At 40.3% G+C, this 15,922-nt stretch overlaps 1 protein-coding gene across 1 annotated transcript in view; it reads right to left on the reverse strand.

Annotated features, from left to right (window-relative positions):
* Positions 1–4,183: 4,183 nt before the first annotated feature.
* Positions 4,184–15,922, reverse strand: part of IBTK (inhibitor of Bruton tyrosine kinase) — a 50,976-nt gene continuing 39,237 nt past the window's right edge. Inside the window, exons 27-29 of the mRNA XM_008640213.2 lie at positions 9,413–9,481; positions 9,183–9,315; positions 4,184–6,783 (exon numbers count right to left, since the gene is read on the reverse strand). Of these exons, the coding sequence (XP_008638435.1) occupies positions 6,658–6,783; positions 9,183–9,315; positions 9,413–9,481 (328 nt within the window). The 3' untranslated portion in view covers positions 4,184–6,657. The remainder of the gene's footprint in view (positions 6,784–9,182; positions 9,316–9,412; positions 9,482–15,922) is intronic.

The raw sequence follows: 15,922 nt of genomic DNA on the forward strand, positions 1-15,922 counted from the left end.
TTCCAGCCAAAACCTCCTTTTTGATGCCATCAGCCAGAAGAGAGAATGCCCTGGGAGTGGAATTTCCACCTCTGCTTGTGCAGCCGGCCTGTTCTGGCAGCAGATGCATGTTTCATAGAGAGGGTCACAGAAAGAGAGGAACAAATCTTGGTTGAAATGCATTTCTATATAGCTGATCCCAGAAAAGCTACAGGATCCACATGGGACAGGAACAGAACCAGAAACTTCCAGATTCTCCTTCAGGACATGGCCATAAACATAGTGCTTAGCCTTAGACTAACCAACTTCCTACTTGTGTGTTGACAGCCACCACCTGGAAGTTGGATAACAGTCCAGTTAGTGTACCTCACAAATACAGCGAGACGTAATCGTTAACATTTGCAAAGCACATAGATAAAGTTCAGATGAAAAGGTTCACTACCACTGAGTACACACAGATGGAGGGAAGAGATAACACATTACCTGTATTTGTGGAAGTGGTGCAATATAATTCAATTCTACAACCACAAGCAAACATGGCACTGCACACGTGCATGCACACACATTCTCCTTCAGCCCACGTGTATCAGCTATTAGTGTAACACAAAGATGTGATCCTGGAAACTGCGCTGCACTCACAGCCCAATTCCATCTTTGCAGTATGCATGAACAGGGGCAGTGTGTCTTGTAAACATCTTAAAATACATACAGTGGGAAAAAGACTTAGATTCTGCAGAGTTTTCCCTTCTATTGCAATAGAGGCAGTATAGAGAAGGCCGGGTGAACAAAAATATCTGTATGTGTGTATAGGGAAAACAGAAGAAAACTTTAATACATTCTTTATCTCTTTTTCTTTTTTGCTAATGTATCAGCAGCTGTTCCCAGTGTTGTGTCACCAAATGGCATAAGCACAGTTCTCATCACCAAGTGCTGTGTTGCCATCTATGACATCTGCAGAAGTGGTGGGGTCCCCTTCAGAACAAACCTATAACAATAGATAAAAAATTGCCCTAGAAGACCAGTCACAGTGAAGGCAGTCACAGCTGATGAATCATGAAGACTGGAGAGAGACGAGCAGGAGGCAGGAGCAAGCAGCTTGCACTCCCTGCACAGCTCTCATGACCTCTTCACCTACTGTACAGGGGTTGTAGCTGTGCTCACGCAGCAGGTACAGAGGCTGTGCTTAAAGCAAAGGGCACCTGGCACCCTCCCAGCCACGTAACCTATAGCAAAGGCAGCTATTTCCTTGTAGTCAGGGTTCACTGCCTGACAAACAGACGTGACATATTCCTGCAGAATTACAGGACAGTGAAATGACTGTATGAATAAGAAAGATTCCTACTTTAATTGGCATTCAGTCTGCGGAAACAAATCTGGAAATAGTTTACCACTGTGAGAAATTAGTTGAGAATCCAGCCTCAGGTGAGGCACTCAATCTTCCTGAAAAAATCTTTAAAATAATATGGAAGGGAGAAAAAAAAAAAAATCATACTGTACTGAGAATGATATAAAAACTTTTTGATCCATTTTCCCTGCTTATTTGAAAATTATTCATGAAAATTATTACTTTTTTATTATTATTATAAGGGAGAGAACTGACTCTCAGCTTTCCCCCAGCTGTACATTATTACTTGAGAGTAAATGCAGTAATCTGTTTAAGTCTGCTCTAAGGTCAGCTTGCCTTTGCTTGCTTGCTTGCTTATCTGTTTTTCATACATGCCATATCCTTTGTGCAAATGAAATAAGAAAAAATCCCCCAAACATACCTAGGCTTTTAATAATTACATTCCCTTCATTATCTGAAAAGCTCATGCATTATTTGAAGAATTGACCCCAAATATTAAAATGATATGTGTTAAAGCAACTCTGTAGATCTACGAAGAACTCATTTAAATCAAGATCAAGGAGGAGTGTGATGATCTGTGCGAAACCACCAGTTAACTCAAGGAACTCAACTTAAGACTTTCTTATCTTCCTGGATCAGTTTCCTCCAAAAAACTGCAGTTGACTGAGAACACTCTTCTCCCACTCCATGAGATTATTAATCCTGTGGAGGGGCCTGATTTTGACTGGGTATTTCCAGTCAAAAGCATCCCCCAAGACTAGCCGCACAAAGCCAATGCTTTTGACAAGCTCATGGTGTTCCCATGAAAACATGAACCAAGGAATTCTCCTTCTGCTTTGCAAGGATTGAGACATGCAAATTCAGACACCTTCACGTGCTCTGAATGGAGCTGCAAAAGACCCAGCCCAGGCAGACACCAGAGCCTGGAGAGAACTCCTGTGCGTGGTCCTCAGAAGCCACTCCAGGATCGTCACGCTCCCCTCACTTGACTGCCCAGCTCGTTACTGTCTGTGACCACAGCTCAGCCACAAAACACCCTCCAAGGTCCAATTTAATGTTTCAGGCCCGAGCTGAAATCTATATATTGTATTGAAACAGAACACTGTGAGCATTTCAGTCTCTCAAATTACAGGAAATAAAACATGCTTTAAGCAACACCTTGATAAACTCAAGTGCATTCTTCAAGGTTGATCTAAAGAGCAGAGTTTCAACTTCTGTTAGGATATTACTATTAGTTCTTGTCCATCCTTATCTGAAGCCATTGCAAAAGTCTGCTCTTTTCTCATGTTATTCAAGTGCTGAGAAAAAAGGGGATAAAAGACAGGTCATGCTAAAGAAATATTATTCTATGTAAGAAATAAAAACAAAAAAGAGAAAAGAGAAAGCAAGAAAGAGAATGAAAGAGAAACAAGAGAACTAGAGAAACAAAAATAGGGAAATAGAGAAATGGAGAAAAACAAAAACAGAAGAAGAGAAAAACTGAAGAAAAGAAAAAGAGGAAAAAATAGGAAAACAGAAGAGAACAGAAAGCAGAATTGTTACTAGAACAAAGACAGCTGACCTGAAGAGTATCTTCATCTCCAGCAGATTCTTCAAATCCAACTCTGTTCCTCCAGGCAAAGCCTTAAAGGGCTCCTAGTGCTGAAGGACCAGTGTAATAAGAGTCCATGCAGCTATCTGAAAGCTGCTATAAAAATGGTATTTTTTTTGGTGCCATGATGCACACCATAGTTCAGGAAGAATTTTCTTGGAAAGTCAGAACTTTTTAGGTAGAGTTTGTGTCAGATGCCACTCTCTTGTACAAGAAAAATTTCACACAAGCCGTTTGAGGGACTCCGTGGACTCAGAACTCTTCTGCTGCATCACTGTACAGCATTAAAATCCTTTCATTTCAAACATATATTGTGTGTGTGTGAAGTTGTTGGCCTTCTACAATTAATAAAGTTTTTTCTCAAGGTTAGACACCTGAAACACTACAAAAATAGTCCCTTCCCTCTTGGCATTTCTAAGGTCTGCCACCGCTAGAGCCTTGACAGGATTCACCTTTTGGATGCCTCAGCATTTCACTTGACCAGTGTCCAGCACATCAGGCAATAGAGAGAGAAAACTGTTCCCTTCAGTTTAAGTAGCAGGCTCTTCAGTGGAGTTTGTAAAACTTCTCTCAGAGTAAAATGGATGGAATCCATTCCGAGATTATTCAATATCTTAACTGACCAGTTCCTGTTACTACAAAGTAAAAGAGTCTCTGATGACATCCTGCAAATCAAGGATTAAGGGCTTAAGTTACTTTATTCCAGTGTAAATCTTTTACCTTTATATTTAGAATATGATCTAACAATTCAGTGCTCTGTTCTTTGTCTTTACATTAAAGCTAGCAATTCTTTGGCTAAGGAAGAGAGTCCAGGCTGCCAAGGGGCTGCAGAACATTCCAACTGCAGAACAATCAATGAAAACAATCAAGATGAACACTATCAAAAGAGCTCAGAGTCTCTTTCTGTATCACTGAAAAAAAAAAAAAGAAGGGGAGGGGCAGCCACGGGGACAAAAATGGGCACACTTAAAGTTCAAAAGTGTTCATTTTAGAATATGCAGCTAAAATATTCTATTGCCACCTATAAATGATGCTAACCACAGGGTAGAGGATGGGGAATTCAGTTAAAAAATATATGGTAGGAAGGTATCATCAAGATTTATAACACAAGTTAAATTACAAAATTTAGAATTTCTTTTTGTCAATGGTGTTCTGTGAAAGGTTGTACAATCAGTCCTTATATGGAAATTCCATTCAACAATACTGTCAGATTAGTCACTAAAAACAACCTCCAACCTTGAGGAACAAAAGTAGCAAAGGTTCTATAATTGACTGAAGTCTCCCACTTTACTTGCATTTTCATTTCAATATACAATGCAAAAAACGTTATACATTCCTCAAATGCCTTGACACAATAACAGCAAGTCCTGAAGGTAGTGCAGTATTATTACAATTTTAAATGTTTCTCTATTTGAATCTGAAAACATACCCAAGTTTTACTTATCCCTCTACTTTTTAAGAAGTTACTGAAGTTGGGGATAATGAATGATGAAGGAGAAAAGACAAAATGTAAAAAGACAAAATGTTCAAGGAAACTGTTTTGGAGGATGGTTCATTTGTCTTTGAGATATAACAAATATTTCACTAGAACCCTTTTGTTAAAGTTGTATTTCTTACACTAAATAGCTATAATACATCTCCTTGAACTTATATCTATATGCTAAATATTGTTTTTTACTGAAAACTCTGATGTGTTACATTATGTTCACTAGAACCTGGGAATTCAAGTCTGTTTTGGTGCAAGTTAAAGGAGTTAACAAGCCCAGAAATGACAAAATGTTATTAGAGCTGAGTGAACAAAGACGGAATTCATGTTTGGCATTAGAAAAAAAAGCCACAAAGTCGGGCATCTGCGCTAGAAAATGCCAGCTTTCTGTGACACATTTCAGCCTTAACAAAGCTGTTCTAACACAGTTCAGTGTTCTCAACTCCAGAAGAGTGGTACTCTGATCATTCCTCATGTTTGTTTACGAATATTACATATAACCAGTGATGATGCCTAAACAAATCGACAATAAAACCACAACTTGAAAGCAGTCAAGGTCCTTGGCATGGTGGAAACATCGATCCTCTTAAAATTTCAGGAGAATGAGATTTTCAACAGCATTATTTTGAAAAAAAAGCAAATTAGCAAATTTACAATAATTTTACATTTGATAACAAATTAGGTTCACACCTGGAAAGGCCTACTGCTTCTATAGCTATTTCTCACATTACATAAGCTTTCTTTTAAACCAGGATTGTTTCAGCAGGCCCTAGGGCCCTTTAGTCCATCAAGTAAAGCCCTTAATGCAAGTATTATCATTGGTTTAGTGAATGAATTATCAGTAGAATTTAAAACAGAATTAAAACCTACCTCTTTCCTTGCCTGTGTAGCTTCAAAATGTCTACAGTTCTTGTTTCAGACACAAAAGGAACACTTACAGGTAACTCTAGTTACCTAAATCATTGATTATATATAGACAGCACATAAAAGTATACTAACTTTGTATAAATCAAGATTTTATGGTTTATTGCGGTTTTTTACAGTTTTTGTGGGGGATTTTTTTGGTGTAGCTTGACCTGAAATCATTAAGACATATCTACATCATTTTTTTCAAGATTCTTTTATCACACAGTGATCAATTCTCTATATTCATTTTATGCAGATCTCTCCATTCCAGTTTTCCAGAGTTCGTAAGTACTGACACTACTGAAGAAGTACAAGTTCAAACACACCTATACAAACAAGACAAACTAGACAGAATATTGCAAATAAGGCTACCTTTTTTTTTTCTTTTTTTATATATAAATTTGTTTCAACCAGGCACAGAGAACTTTGGAACACAATATTGAAAGCCATCTATGATAATCTTTGCAGCTTAGGTGTTTGCAAATTTCCCAGTCAAGCAGTCACCCCTATAGCTTTAACAACGTATGCAGAGATCTTTTTTCCTCAGCACTTCAAGTGAATCGTCCCTCAAACACAGCGGTTCTAAAACCGTACCATATTTACCAGAGTAAGACTATACATGGGCTAATTAAGTGGCCCCATGTTCTCTTGAGCTGTGTGCTTTACTTCAAGACAGAGCTGGCTGCTCCAAGGCTGGGCTCACTCACAGCAGTGACAAACATGCACAGCTGAGCCGAGCGCAGGTGACGGCCGGGAATGGAGGCACAGCCTGGGTGGGGCACAAGAGGGAAACGCGCTGGCCACAGCAACCAGAGAGCGAGGACTTGCACGCATAACTTAAGAACAACTGCATTGTTAAACTGTACTTTTACATGAAGTTCAAGCACAAACTTTTCCCCAATATTCCCAATTTTCAAGAAAGCCCTGAAGGACACACCACCCCCCAAACTTTAGAGGTGTTTAATTGTGCACATTCAATTCCACATTAAATCACAAAATAAACACTCGCTTTTCACCTGTAAATTTAACAAAAAACCCTTACAATTTAAGATTAGCAAGTACATTCCCAATCTACAGCCTCATGTAACATTACTAGTAATATGTGTCATTAAAGAAACTCTCTCAAAACATACATAACAATAGATACTGTGGGTAAAGGACACAGTGAGCACATTATTTCATTCTCTCTAACATATACCTAGTGATTATGGGCAGTGTTTTAATGCTGATGTTAAAAATTACATGATTCTTATTATTCCAGTCCTATTTTACTTGTAAGAAGAATTACAATTTCAAAAGTGCACATACAACTGTGAAAACTGTGGAAGGGAGGACTGTGAAGAGTAAGAATTAGTGCTTGTTCCACATAGGTGCTGCTATAGGTCCCTGTGGAGCCCTTTCAACGGTCACAAATTCATCAGGGTTGTCAAAAGCTTCATAGTGGACTAGTAAATCTTGAATAGCACACTCCTCAATCTGGAAGGAAAAAAACAGCATGTGTGTCAGTCAGTGCCAGGTCTACGTTTACAGCATGGGCATGGTTATGAACTGGCTTCACTGGTCCTGAATGCATCAGAACTCCTAATCAGGAAGGAGTAGAATAGATGCATTCTTCAGACAACTTGAAGAAACCTCATGTTTTCAGGTCTTGCTCCTCATGGGAAACTTGAGCCACCCTGGTATCTGCTGGAAAGGCAAGACAGCAGGACACAAGCACTCTAGGAGGTCTCCCCATTGGTGACAAATTCTTAACACAGATGATCAAGGAGCTGATCAAAGGAGACATTCTGATGGATCGCAAACTTACAAAAAAAAAAAGACTAGTCAAGGATGTGAAGACTGAGGGCAGCCTTGGCTGCAATGACAATGAGATGCTGGAATTCAGGATCCTGAAAGCTGGGAACAAGGGAAATAGCAAACAACTTGGGACTTCAGAAGAGAAGACTATGAAGGAGTCTGCTTGGAAAAACTCCTGAGATTTGGCCCCAGAAAGAAGAAAGGTCCAGGACAGCTGGTTGATTTCAAAGATCACCTTGGCCAAGCTCAAGAACAGACCATGCCAATGAGCTCCTTAGCCAAGTAAGAATGGCAGGACTGCACAGACAAAAAAAAGAGCTCCTGACAAAACTCAAACAAAAAGGAAGCATACAAGATGTGGAATCAGAGAAAAGTGATGAAGGAAAATAGAGACATTGTGTGACCACACAGGAACAGAATTAAGAAAGTCAAAGCCCATCTGCGGTAGAATCTGGCAAAGAATAGGAAGGGCAACAAAACAGGCTTCTACAACAGCAAAAAAAGACAACATGGATCCACTACTGAATGAAAAAGACATGGAAAAGGCTGGGAACCTTCATCTTGGTCTTAAGCGTTAAGATCAGTCTCCAGCAATGCCAGGCCCTGGAGACCAGAGCTGGTCAAAATGACTGCAAGACCACTCTCAAAAAAACCCTTGAAAAATTGTTGCAATACGGGTTGATTCCTGAGGACTGGAAGGAATCAAATGTCATTCCTACCTTCAAGAAGGGGAAGAGGATCTGAGCAACTACTAGGTGATCCCCAGGGAAGTGGTACAGCTTAAGTATTGACTAAAAGTTTAAGTGGACAAGCTTAAGAATAGACCTCATAAATGCAATGTGAGACAGACTGAAAACTGGCTGAACTGGTGATCTCAAAGGGTTGTGACCGGTGGCACAAAGTCCATCTAGAGGCCAGTCACTAGCTCCAACACTGAGACTGAGACTAGGGCTAGTACTGTTTAACATCTTTATCAATTACCCACAGGAAGAGACACAGTTCACCCTCAGCAAGGTTACGAACAGTAGAGAACTGGAAGGAGTGGCTGATATACCAGATGCTTGTGCTGCCACTCAGAGAGACCCAGACAACACGAGAAAAATGGGCTGCAAGGAATGTCATGAAGTTCAAGAAAGAGCAGCACAAAGTCCAGCTCCTGAGAAGAATAACCCCAGACACCAGTACATACTGGGAGCTGACAAGCTGAAAAGCAGCCTAGCATAAAAGGAGTGGGGGTCCTGGTGGACAATTTAGGCTTTTAGCCAGCAATGTGCTCATATGGCAAAGAAGGGTGGCAGCCTCCTGTGCTCTGTGAGGGACAGCACTGCCAGCAAAATAAGATAGATGACCCTTCCCTTCTACTCAGCACTGGTGAGACACACTTGAAGTTCCAGATCTACTTCTTGACCTCTCAGTACAAGAGAAACATGAATATAATAATGAACAGTCCAGTGACATAGCATAAAAATTATTAAGAGCCAGCGCATCTGACACTGAGGAGATGCTGAGCTCACTGCACTTGTTTAGTGTGGAGAAAAAAAGGCTTATGGAGATCTTATCAAAGTGTATAAATACTTGATAGGACAGAATAAAGAAAACTGACCACGGTCTTCTCAGTAGTACCCAAAGACAGGAGAAGAGGCAATCGGCACAGATTGAAAAACAGAAAATTGCATTTAAAAATCTTTTTTGGTGTGAGAGGGGTCCCCAGAACAGGTTTTCTAGAGATGCCATTAGTCTTCATCCTTGCAGATAATCAAACACTGCCTGGACATGTCTTTGAGAAACCTGCTCTAAACTGACCCTGCTCTGAGCAGGGGTTTAGACAATTGCCAGAGGTTCCTTCCAAACTCAATCATTCTCTGATGCTCCAAATACATTTATCATGGACTCAGACATTTTGACTTTAATAGAGGCCACCTTATGAAACAGCAGTGTGGAGTTATATTTAAATGATTTTTAATATCATTATGTAAATGAGAAGTATGAATACATAATTAATACCAAAAACTGATCTCTGAAAGAGCCATTGGAAACTCCTTGTGATACTTTAGAGCAGCAGTAACTTAGCACTTTACCTGGATCAACGCCAAAGGTTTTTCTCTGCTTCTAATAAGAGCAGCTTCTTGCTGGAGCTCTTCCTCTACAATAGCTGAAAACATGACAGGTGCTATCACAGGAGAGCTGGTTGGTGATGCTGCTGACCAAGGACTGCAAAAAAAAACCCAAACGACATTAAGAGGCAACGTCAAGATCAGCACAACACCCAGTGAAGAAGTTCCAGAATCTAAGCCACTGCCAAACTTACTTATGACTCTCCAGCTGTGGAGAATCCAGAACATGGTCTTCCAGACCTGAGTTACTTCTTGTGGTGCACCTGGAGAGAGGCAGGAAAGGAAAGTAGAAGTCACTGGCAGAGCATTCTCCTAAATCGTATCATGAAATACAAACTTACAGTAGGCACTTACAGCAAATATGTAGGGTTTGTCCAGAGGAAAAGCAAAAGGAAGTAATGTTGAATTTGTTTTTAAATGTGATACTGTGACTGAAAAAGACACTGATTCTCATTTCTGACTACCAGACCCTAACAGAATTCCATTTTGGGAATTAATTCTGGCATTTCCTAACATTTGAGGATTTGAAAAAAAGTTTCACTTTTGGTTGTTTATTTTAAAAAAACAGGCTTTTTTGCTTTTTAACATGTAAATTAGCCAACTGAGATATGCACTAACAGCACTACCTATAAAAGTTTGCAATTTATGTGAAAGAACAAAAAATTCAAGATAACATATCCAACTGTCCTGTATTCAAATTACGTGCTTCATGCAAAAGAGCCAGTGCTACAATAGCACTAAGTAAATTCTTTGAGTGTAAGCCCAGAAATTATGGACTTTCAGCACATAACCTGTAACCACCTCCCACATTCACAAGAATAGCATAAAACTAGAATTAACAGGATAGGAAAAAAAATCTTGAAATATTTATAGAGTTCCCGACGGGAAGACACTTCATTCAGTTGCAAAATGTTAACCTCTCAACAAAAAGAAGTCACATTTGTTATACTGTATTCCTTAAGAGACAAGTATATTTGTCAGAAAAATCCTACACCAGTAGGAAGAGAGGGCCCTATTCTCATGATTTAATACCTATCTTTGACAGGATAGTTTTTCAATTTCCAGAACCCTAAAAAAGTGTTACATCATACTGTGACAAGCTGGGAAAAATTTTTTGAATTATTCTATGGCACTGCAAACAGCTCTAAGAGTGTTGCTGTTTCATAAATCATTCTCAATTTTCTTTAAGGTTTTGGTAATCCTTTTTAAGTGACCATAAGTTCTTGGATAAAAAAGAAAAAAGTCTATAGAAAGTTAAGAGAATTCCAGTAACTACCAAGTTCTCTGTTTGAAATATTTTCCCCAGAACACAATTCCAAGGATAACAAAAAACATGATTCCTACCACAAAGTGGTAAGGGCAAGATCTCAAAAAACCTGAAATCCAACATCCATCATCAAAAACTGATTTAAATTAATCATGTTGAGCTTTTTGTCACAAAACATATTTTTTTCCCCACAAAACAAACAATACACATTGCCAGGTCACGTATCCTTGTACTCAGTCTGAAAAATATGGATGGAGTAAATGGACTATGAGATGGGTGGAAAATGGTCTGGAAATGGATTAGGTGTACAAAGTCCAACTGGAAACCAAGTCCTAGTGGGGGTCCTCAGGGACTGATACTGGAACCAATCCTGTTAGCATCTTTGGTAGAACAGAACAGAACAGACCCTCAGCAGGCCACAGCTGGATGTGGAGAGGTTGGGGATGGTGCACATTCTGAATGCCAGGCTGCCTTTTAGAAGCCCTCAAGAGGCTGGAGAAATGGGCAGGCTGCCTTTCAGAAGCCCTGAAGAGGCTGGAAAAATGGGCAGCTGAGAACCAATGAATTTCAAAAGCAAGTGCAAATTTCTGTACTTGGAAGAGAACAGCCCCACAAAGCAGTACAGGCCGGGGCTGACTGGCTAGAAAGCTCTGCAGAGAGAAAGAAGAACCTGAAGAGTCCTGGCTGACAACAAGTGGAAGATGTTACCAGCCAGTGCCTCTGCAGCAGAGACAGCCAACTGCATGCTGGGCTGTGCTAGCAATACTGTAGCAAGGCAGGCAGAGGAAGTGATTCTTCCCATTTATGTTGTATTTCTTCATCTACGCACAGAGTATTATTCTCAATTTTGGGCTCCTCAGTACAAGAAGAATGCTGTCAGGTTGGAACAAGTCCAGGATTAGGACGAATGTGTGTTATTAATCCTAAAGGGAGATCTCATTGCTGTCTTCAACTACCTAACCGCAGGATATAGAAAAGATGAAGCAAGAATCTTAGAGGTGCATAATGACAGAATAGAGGCAACATAGACAAGAGGCAAAATAGTAAATCCCAGACAGATAAAAGGAAAAATAAAAATCCCATATGGAGATGATTATCCACTGAAACATGTTGCCCAAAACATTTGTGGTATCTTCACACTTGGAAGCAGTCACAACTCAACTAGACCAGGTCCTGAATAACATGATCTAGTTTGACTTACTTTTAGTGGGAGGATAAACTACAGAATCAAAATTATTCTGTGATTTCAAAGCAGGGCACTACTTTTTAGCTGCATCCAGCTCTGGGGTCCTCAGCACAAAAAAAGACATGGACCTTAGAGCAAGTCCAGAGTAGGCCACCAAGATCATTAGAGGTATGAAACACCACTCCATCCAGGGAAAAGCTGAGAGAATTGGGTTTGGTCAACCTTGAAAAGAGAAGGCTTCAGAGTGACTTAATGGTTGCCTTCCAATACATGAAGGGAACCTGCAAGAAAGATGGAGGGGGACTTTTTACAAGCACATGTAATGACAGGACAAGGTTACAAACTGAAAAAGAGCAGATTTAGATTAGATATTAGGAGGAACTTCTTCACTGTGAAGGTGGTGAGGCACAGGAACGGGTTGCTCAGGGAAGCTATGGATGCCCCATCCCTGCAAGTGTTCAAGGCTAGGCTGGATGGAGCTCTGAGGGAGGGGTCCCTGCCCCGGCAGGAGGATTGGAACAAGATGATCTTTAAGGTCCCTTCCAACCCAAACCATTCTATGATAAACTAGCTTCCAGCTTTTACTGCACTTATAGATAACAACATTAAAAAGCAGAAAAGAACCAAAGAAAAGGAAGAAGAGGAGATGAAGGCAGACCTCTGTGCTTTTATACTGATATTATCGCTCAATTTTCTCTCTTTTTCCACCTGCTTTAATAATACTCACCTTGTAGCCCATTTGACAATAACTGATTTGACAGCTACACTCTTCTTTCCACTCCCAATCCAAAGAACTTACAGCACTACTATAAATGAACTGAACTGGATTGTTACACTTAACAGGCCCGATGCATTCTATACAAACAAGTCAAGAAGCCCAAACAACAACCAAAAAAATCACCTCAACAGTAATTTCCCAAAACTGGAATTAATAGCTCCAGCATCACACATACTCTAGCGATCAATTAAAAGATAAGTAAATACCTGCATCATCTCCCTCATTTAAAGCCAATGGGGCTTTAAAATGTAGGAAGCAGTCCAGGTATTTTGAAGCTGTTTGTACATATGTACATCTGTGTTTCTTGCTAACAAGACACTCATTCCAGATATTAAATCAACTGCAGATATTTCAACATGCTAAATTAATTCCTCAGCTGGCATCAAAATGACTAGGAGAAATGGAATACACAGGAAATGTGAAGCTAGCATATACAGAAAAATGGGAAAAAAGCCTCAAAAATATAGAACTTGGAAACTTGGAAGTCTTGGAAATTAAGACTGATGGAGAGACATAAATGGTTCTGCATGGAAATAAACCAGCCAAGTATCATCAGTACTGAACCAAACTGATTAACTCAGCTGGCTGAACTTGCCATGACTCTTGTGCAGCCACCAAAATGTCCCAGCCCTCAGCTCCCTAGTGTTTCTTGAGTATTTGTTCATGAGAAGTCAGGTCAGGTTTGGTGCCTCCCTGATCTAATAACTGCTCTCAGAAAAAGGACACAAAGCCTGGTCTCCTGCAGAACCTCCTGGGTTTTGCTATACCATTTGAGTCATATGCTAATTATTAGCTCATTATTAGCCATGACAGAACTAGGCCATTCCCACACGAAGCCACAAATATTTGTTTCCACTAAGACTCTTCACTGCTCCCTGGAGTAACACAGTGAAGACAACTCAGGCTGCCACAACTAAGTTAAGTCATGTCAGGCCTATGTTTTTAGCTTGGACTATGAGCAACACATGCATAGTATAACTCCCAAGGCTGAGGTGCCCCTGGAAACAACACAGCCACATCCATGTACCCCAGATCTTGGGATGATCTGCCTTTGGATTAAATGCAGTTCAAATCACCACAATTCATGACATGGTTTACCTAAAAAAATATTCTGTACTGCAAAAGAAGGTGACAGTACATAGAAGAATGCTTACATCACCATCCAAAATACCCTCATCCAGAGACCTAAGAAAATTGTCAGTTTAATTAGTGCACAGTTTATACAAAGGAGAAAGACAAAGCAGGAACATTAAGCCATGCAACTATCTTCAGTGTCCCATCACCAAGTCTGACATCAACAGGTGAGGATTGCTTATGCTCAAAGCTTGTGTAATTTCCTTCCCTTAAAAGGGAAGGGGTAAGGGTGTGGATAATCAATCTTCACAGAAATAGCCCTTGAATGCCACAGGTAAAAATCAGAGCCCACTGTGACAGAACTGTACAGTCACAAAATTAAATTACATCAAACTAGAAACTCAACTCCTAAGTTTCAGATGGAGGAACTAGTCACCTAGGCTCTTTACACCTAATAGACAGAAATAAGCATCTTCAGACACAATTCAAAAACAACCTGAAATAGCTTTGGAGGGGCCTTCTTTTCAAAGTCATGGTAGTCAATTTAGCCACCCACTAGGCTTCCACTAGCTTAATGTATCATCTTCAGACAGTTAATGTATTAGACTTGGATTCAGCTCAAATAATCCACTTTGAGAGCGTGCAGACTGGCCAGATTGCGCAGACGAGACAGAGCAATGCAAAAGGAAAAGAAATTACTTTATGAAGATTACAGACAAAGCTAAGAATAGCATCCAGTGCAAATTCTCTTATCACCAGCCCTTGGCATCTCCCATATGATGCAAAGTTTTATTATTGTGCTAGCAACAAAATGAACAATACCTGTTCCTCTGCAGATTTGTGTTTCATGTCCCCACACCTCCACTCACTACAGTAACTTCAGCTCTGTCACTCTGTTCCTGAAGAATGCCTCCCCATCACATACACTCCAAATGCCTCCTACCTCTCTCCTCAGACACTATCCCACACATAATGTTCCTACATATCTACCGTCATTTTGTTTTTTATCTAGCAGCAAAACATGTACTACTTCTGTCCTAGGGAAACACCAGTTTTTATACAAGCTGAACAACCAAAAGCAAGGCCCAGCAGAACCTCCTTCTCCCCACAGAGGAGTCCGTTATTGGAGGAGAAGGGAACAGGAGTTCATAAGAAAAACAGCCAGATAAGGACACAGCTCCCTGTGCACCAACAGCTCTGCAAACTTCTCCCTCAGCACAGCTGTGTAAACTTGAGTCAGGCTGCTCTAAAGTTGAGTTGTAAGAAGAGTAGTGTGAAGGATTACAGAAGCTCCCCCTCTTTACTCAAGAGCTACATTTAAGCTCAGTCTGTCAGGCCTTTCTTGAGCTATGCTGCAGCTATGGCCAAGCCCAGCTTTGCTGTTCCTGAGCCTGACTTGACTTGCAGGTTTGATGTCAACCTTGCCTGATCCCAATGCACCTGTCTGTGCTCAGACTGTGGCTCATCCTGGTTTCTGTCACAGAGCCTGTCCTGCTCACCTCCCTCTGGCACACCCAGCCAGTCCTGCTGTCACACTTGGCTTCCCTAAAACTGTGGGTCAGCTGGCCTGCAGTGCTTCCAGATAGTAGGTGGGAAACTCTGTAAGATTTTCAGGCTCTCTGTTTTGTAAATATATTTGAAATGGCTAATGTTCAAAGTTACTGATGATAGGGGGAAGAGATGCAGGTGGGTGGGCAGCTCAGACATACAGACCTTCAGGAATAAGGCTGAGATTTCTTTCCTCACCTTAGCCAGTTATTTTAACCCAAAACAGCGATTTTATGAGGTAGCAAGAGGATGCTAAAACGTTTTGACCAAAGAGCGATATTGTCTAATAACTAGAGATATAATTCACACATGCCTTGTTTTTGTCCTTAGAACTGCAGTCCCACAGTAATTATAATACACAGAGATAACCAGCACCATCAATGTTTCTATAACCCCTCTTAATCCATTAAAAACTGCACCTAAACAATTAAAGTCATCTTATAAGAAAACTTAGACGAGGAAATGCCAGAACTGTGTTTGAATAAACTGATTTTAATCTACTCTGTGGTTACAAACAAATACTCCTTAGCAAAATGTTTCATGAATGCCATATCTGAATGCTCATGAATACCTAACTTCTACAGAGGTTAGAAAATACCGTTTTATCATTTTATATATACATACATATGCAAACATACAGACATATTTTGTTTGGAGCCTGAAGTTTTATACATATATATATATATACACACACACGCACACATCCATCTATATGGATACAAACACTTTGAACCTGAAACACAGTCTTTAAGCTTCCTATTCATGTACTGGTTTGGCACAGCCTGGTTTTGGGTAGCAGGGAGCCACTGAGATGGCTCCTGTGAGGAAGATGCTGGAAGCATCCCCCCCAC

Source organism: Corvus brachyrhynchos, unplaced genomic scaffold (genome assembly GCF_000691975.1).
Source record: "Corvus brachyrhynchos isolate BGI_N302 unplaced genomic scaffold, ASM69197v1 scaffold87, whole genome shotgun sequence".
In the NCBI taxonomy this organism is placed as follows: Eukaryota; Metazoa; Chordata; class Aves; order Passeriformes; family Corvidae; genus Corvus; species Corvus brachyrhynchos.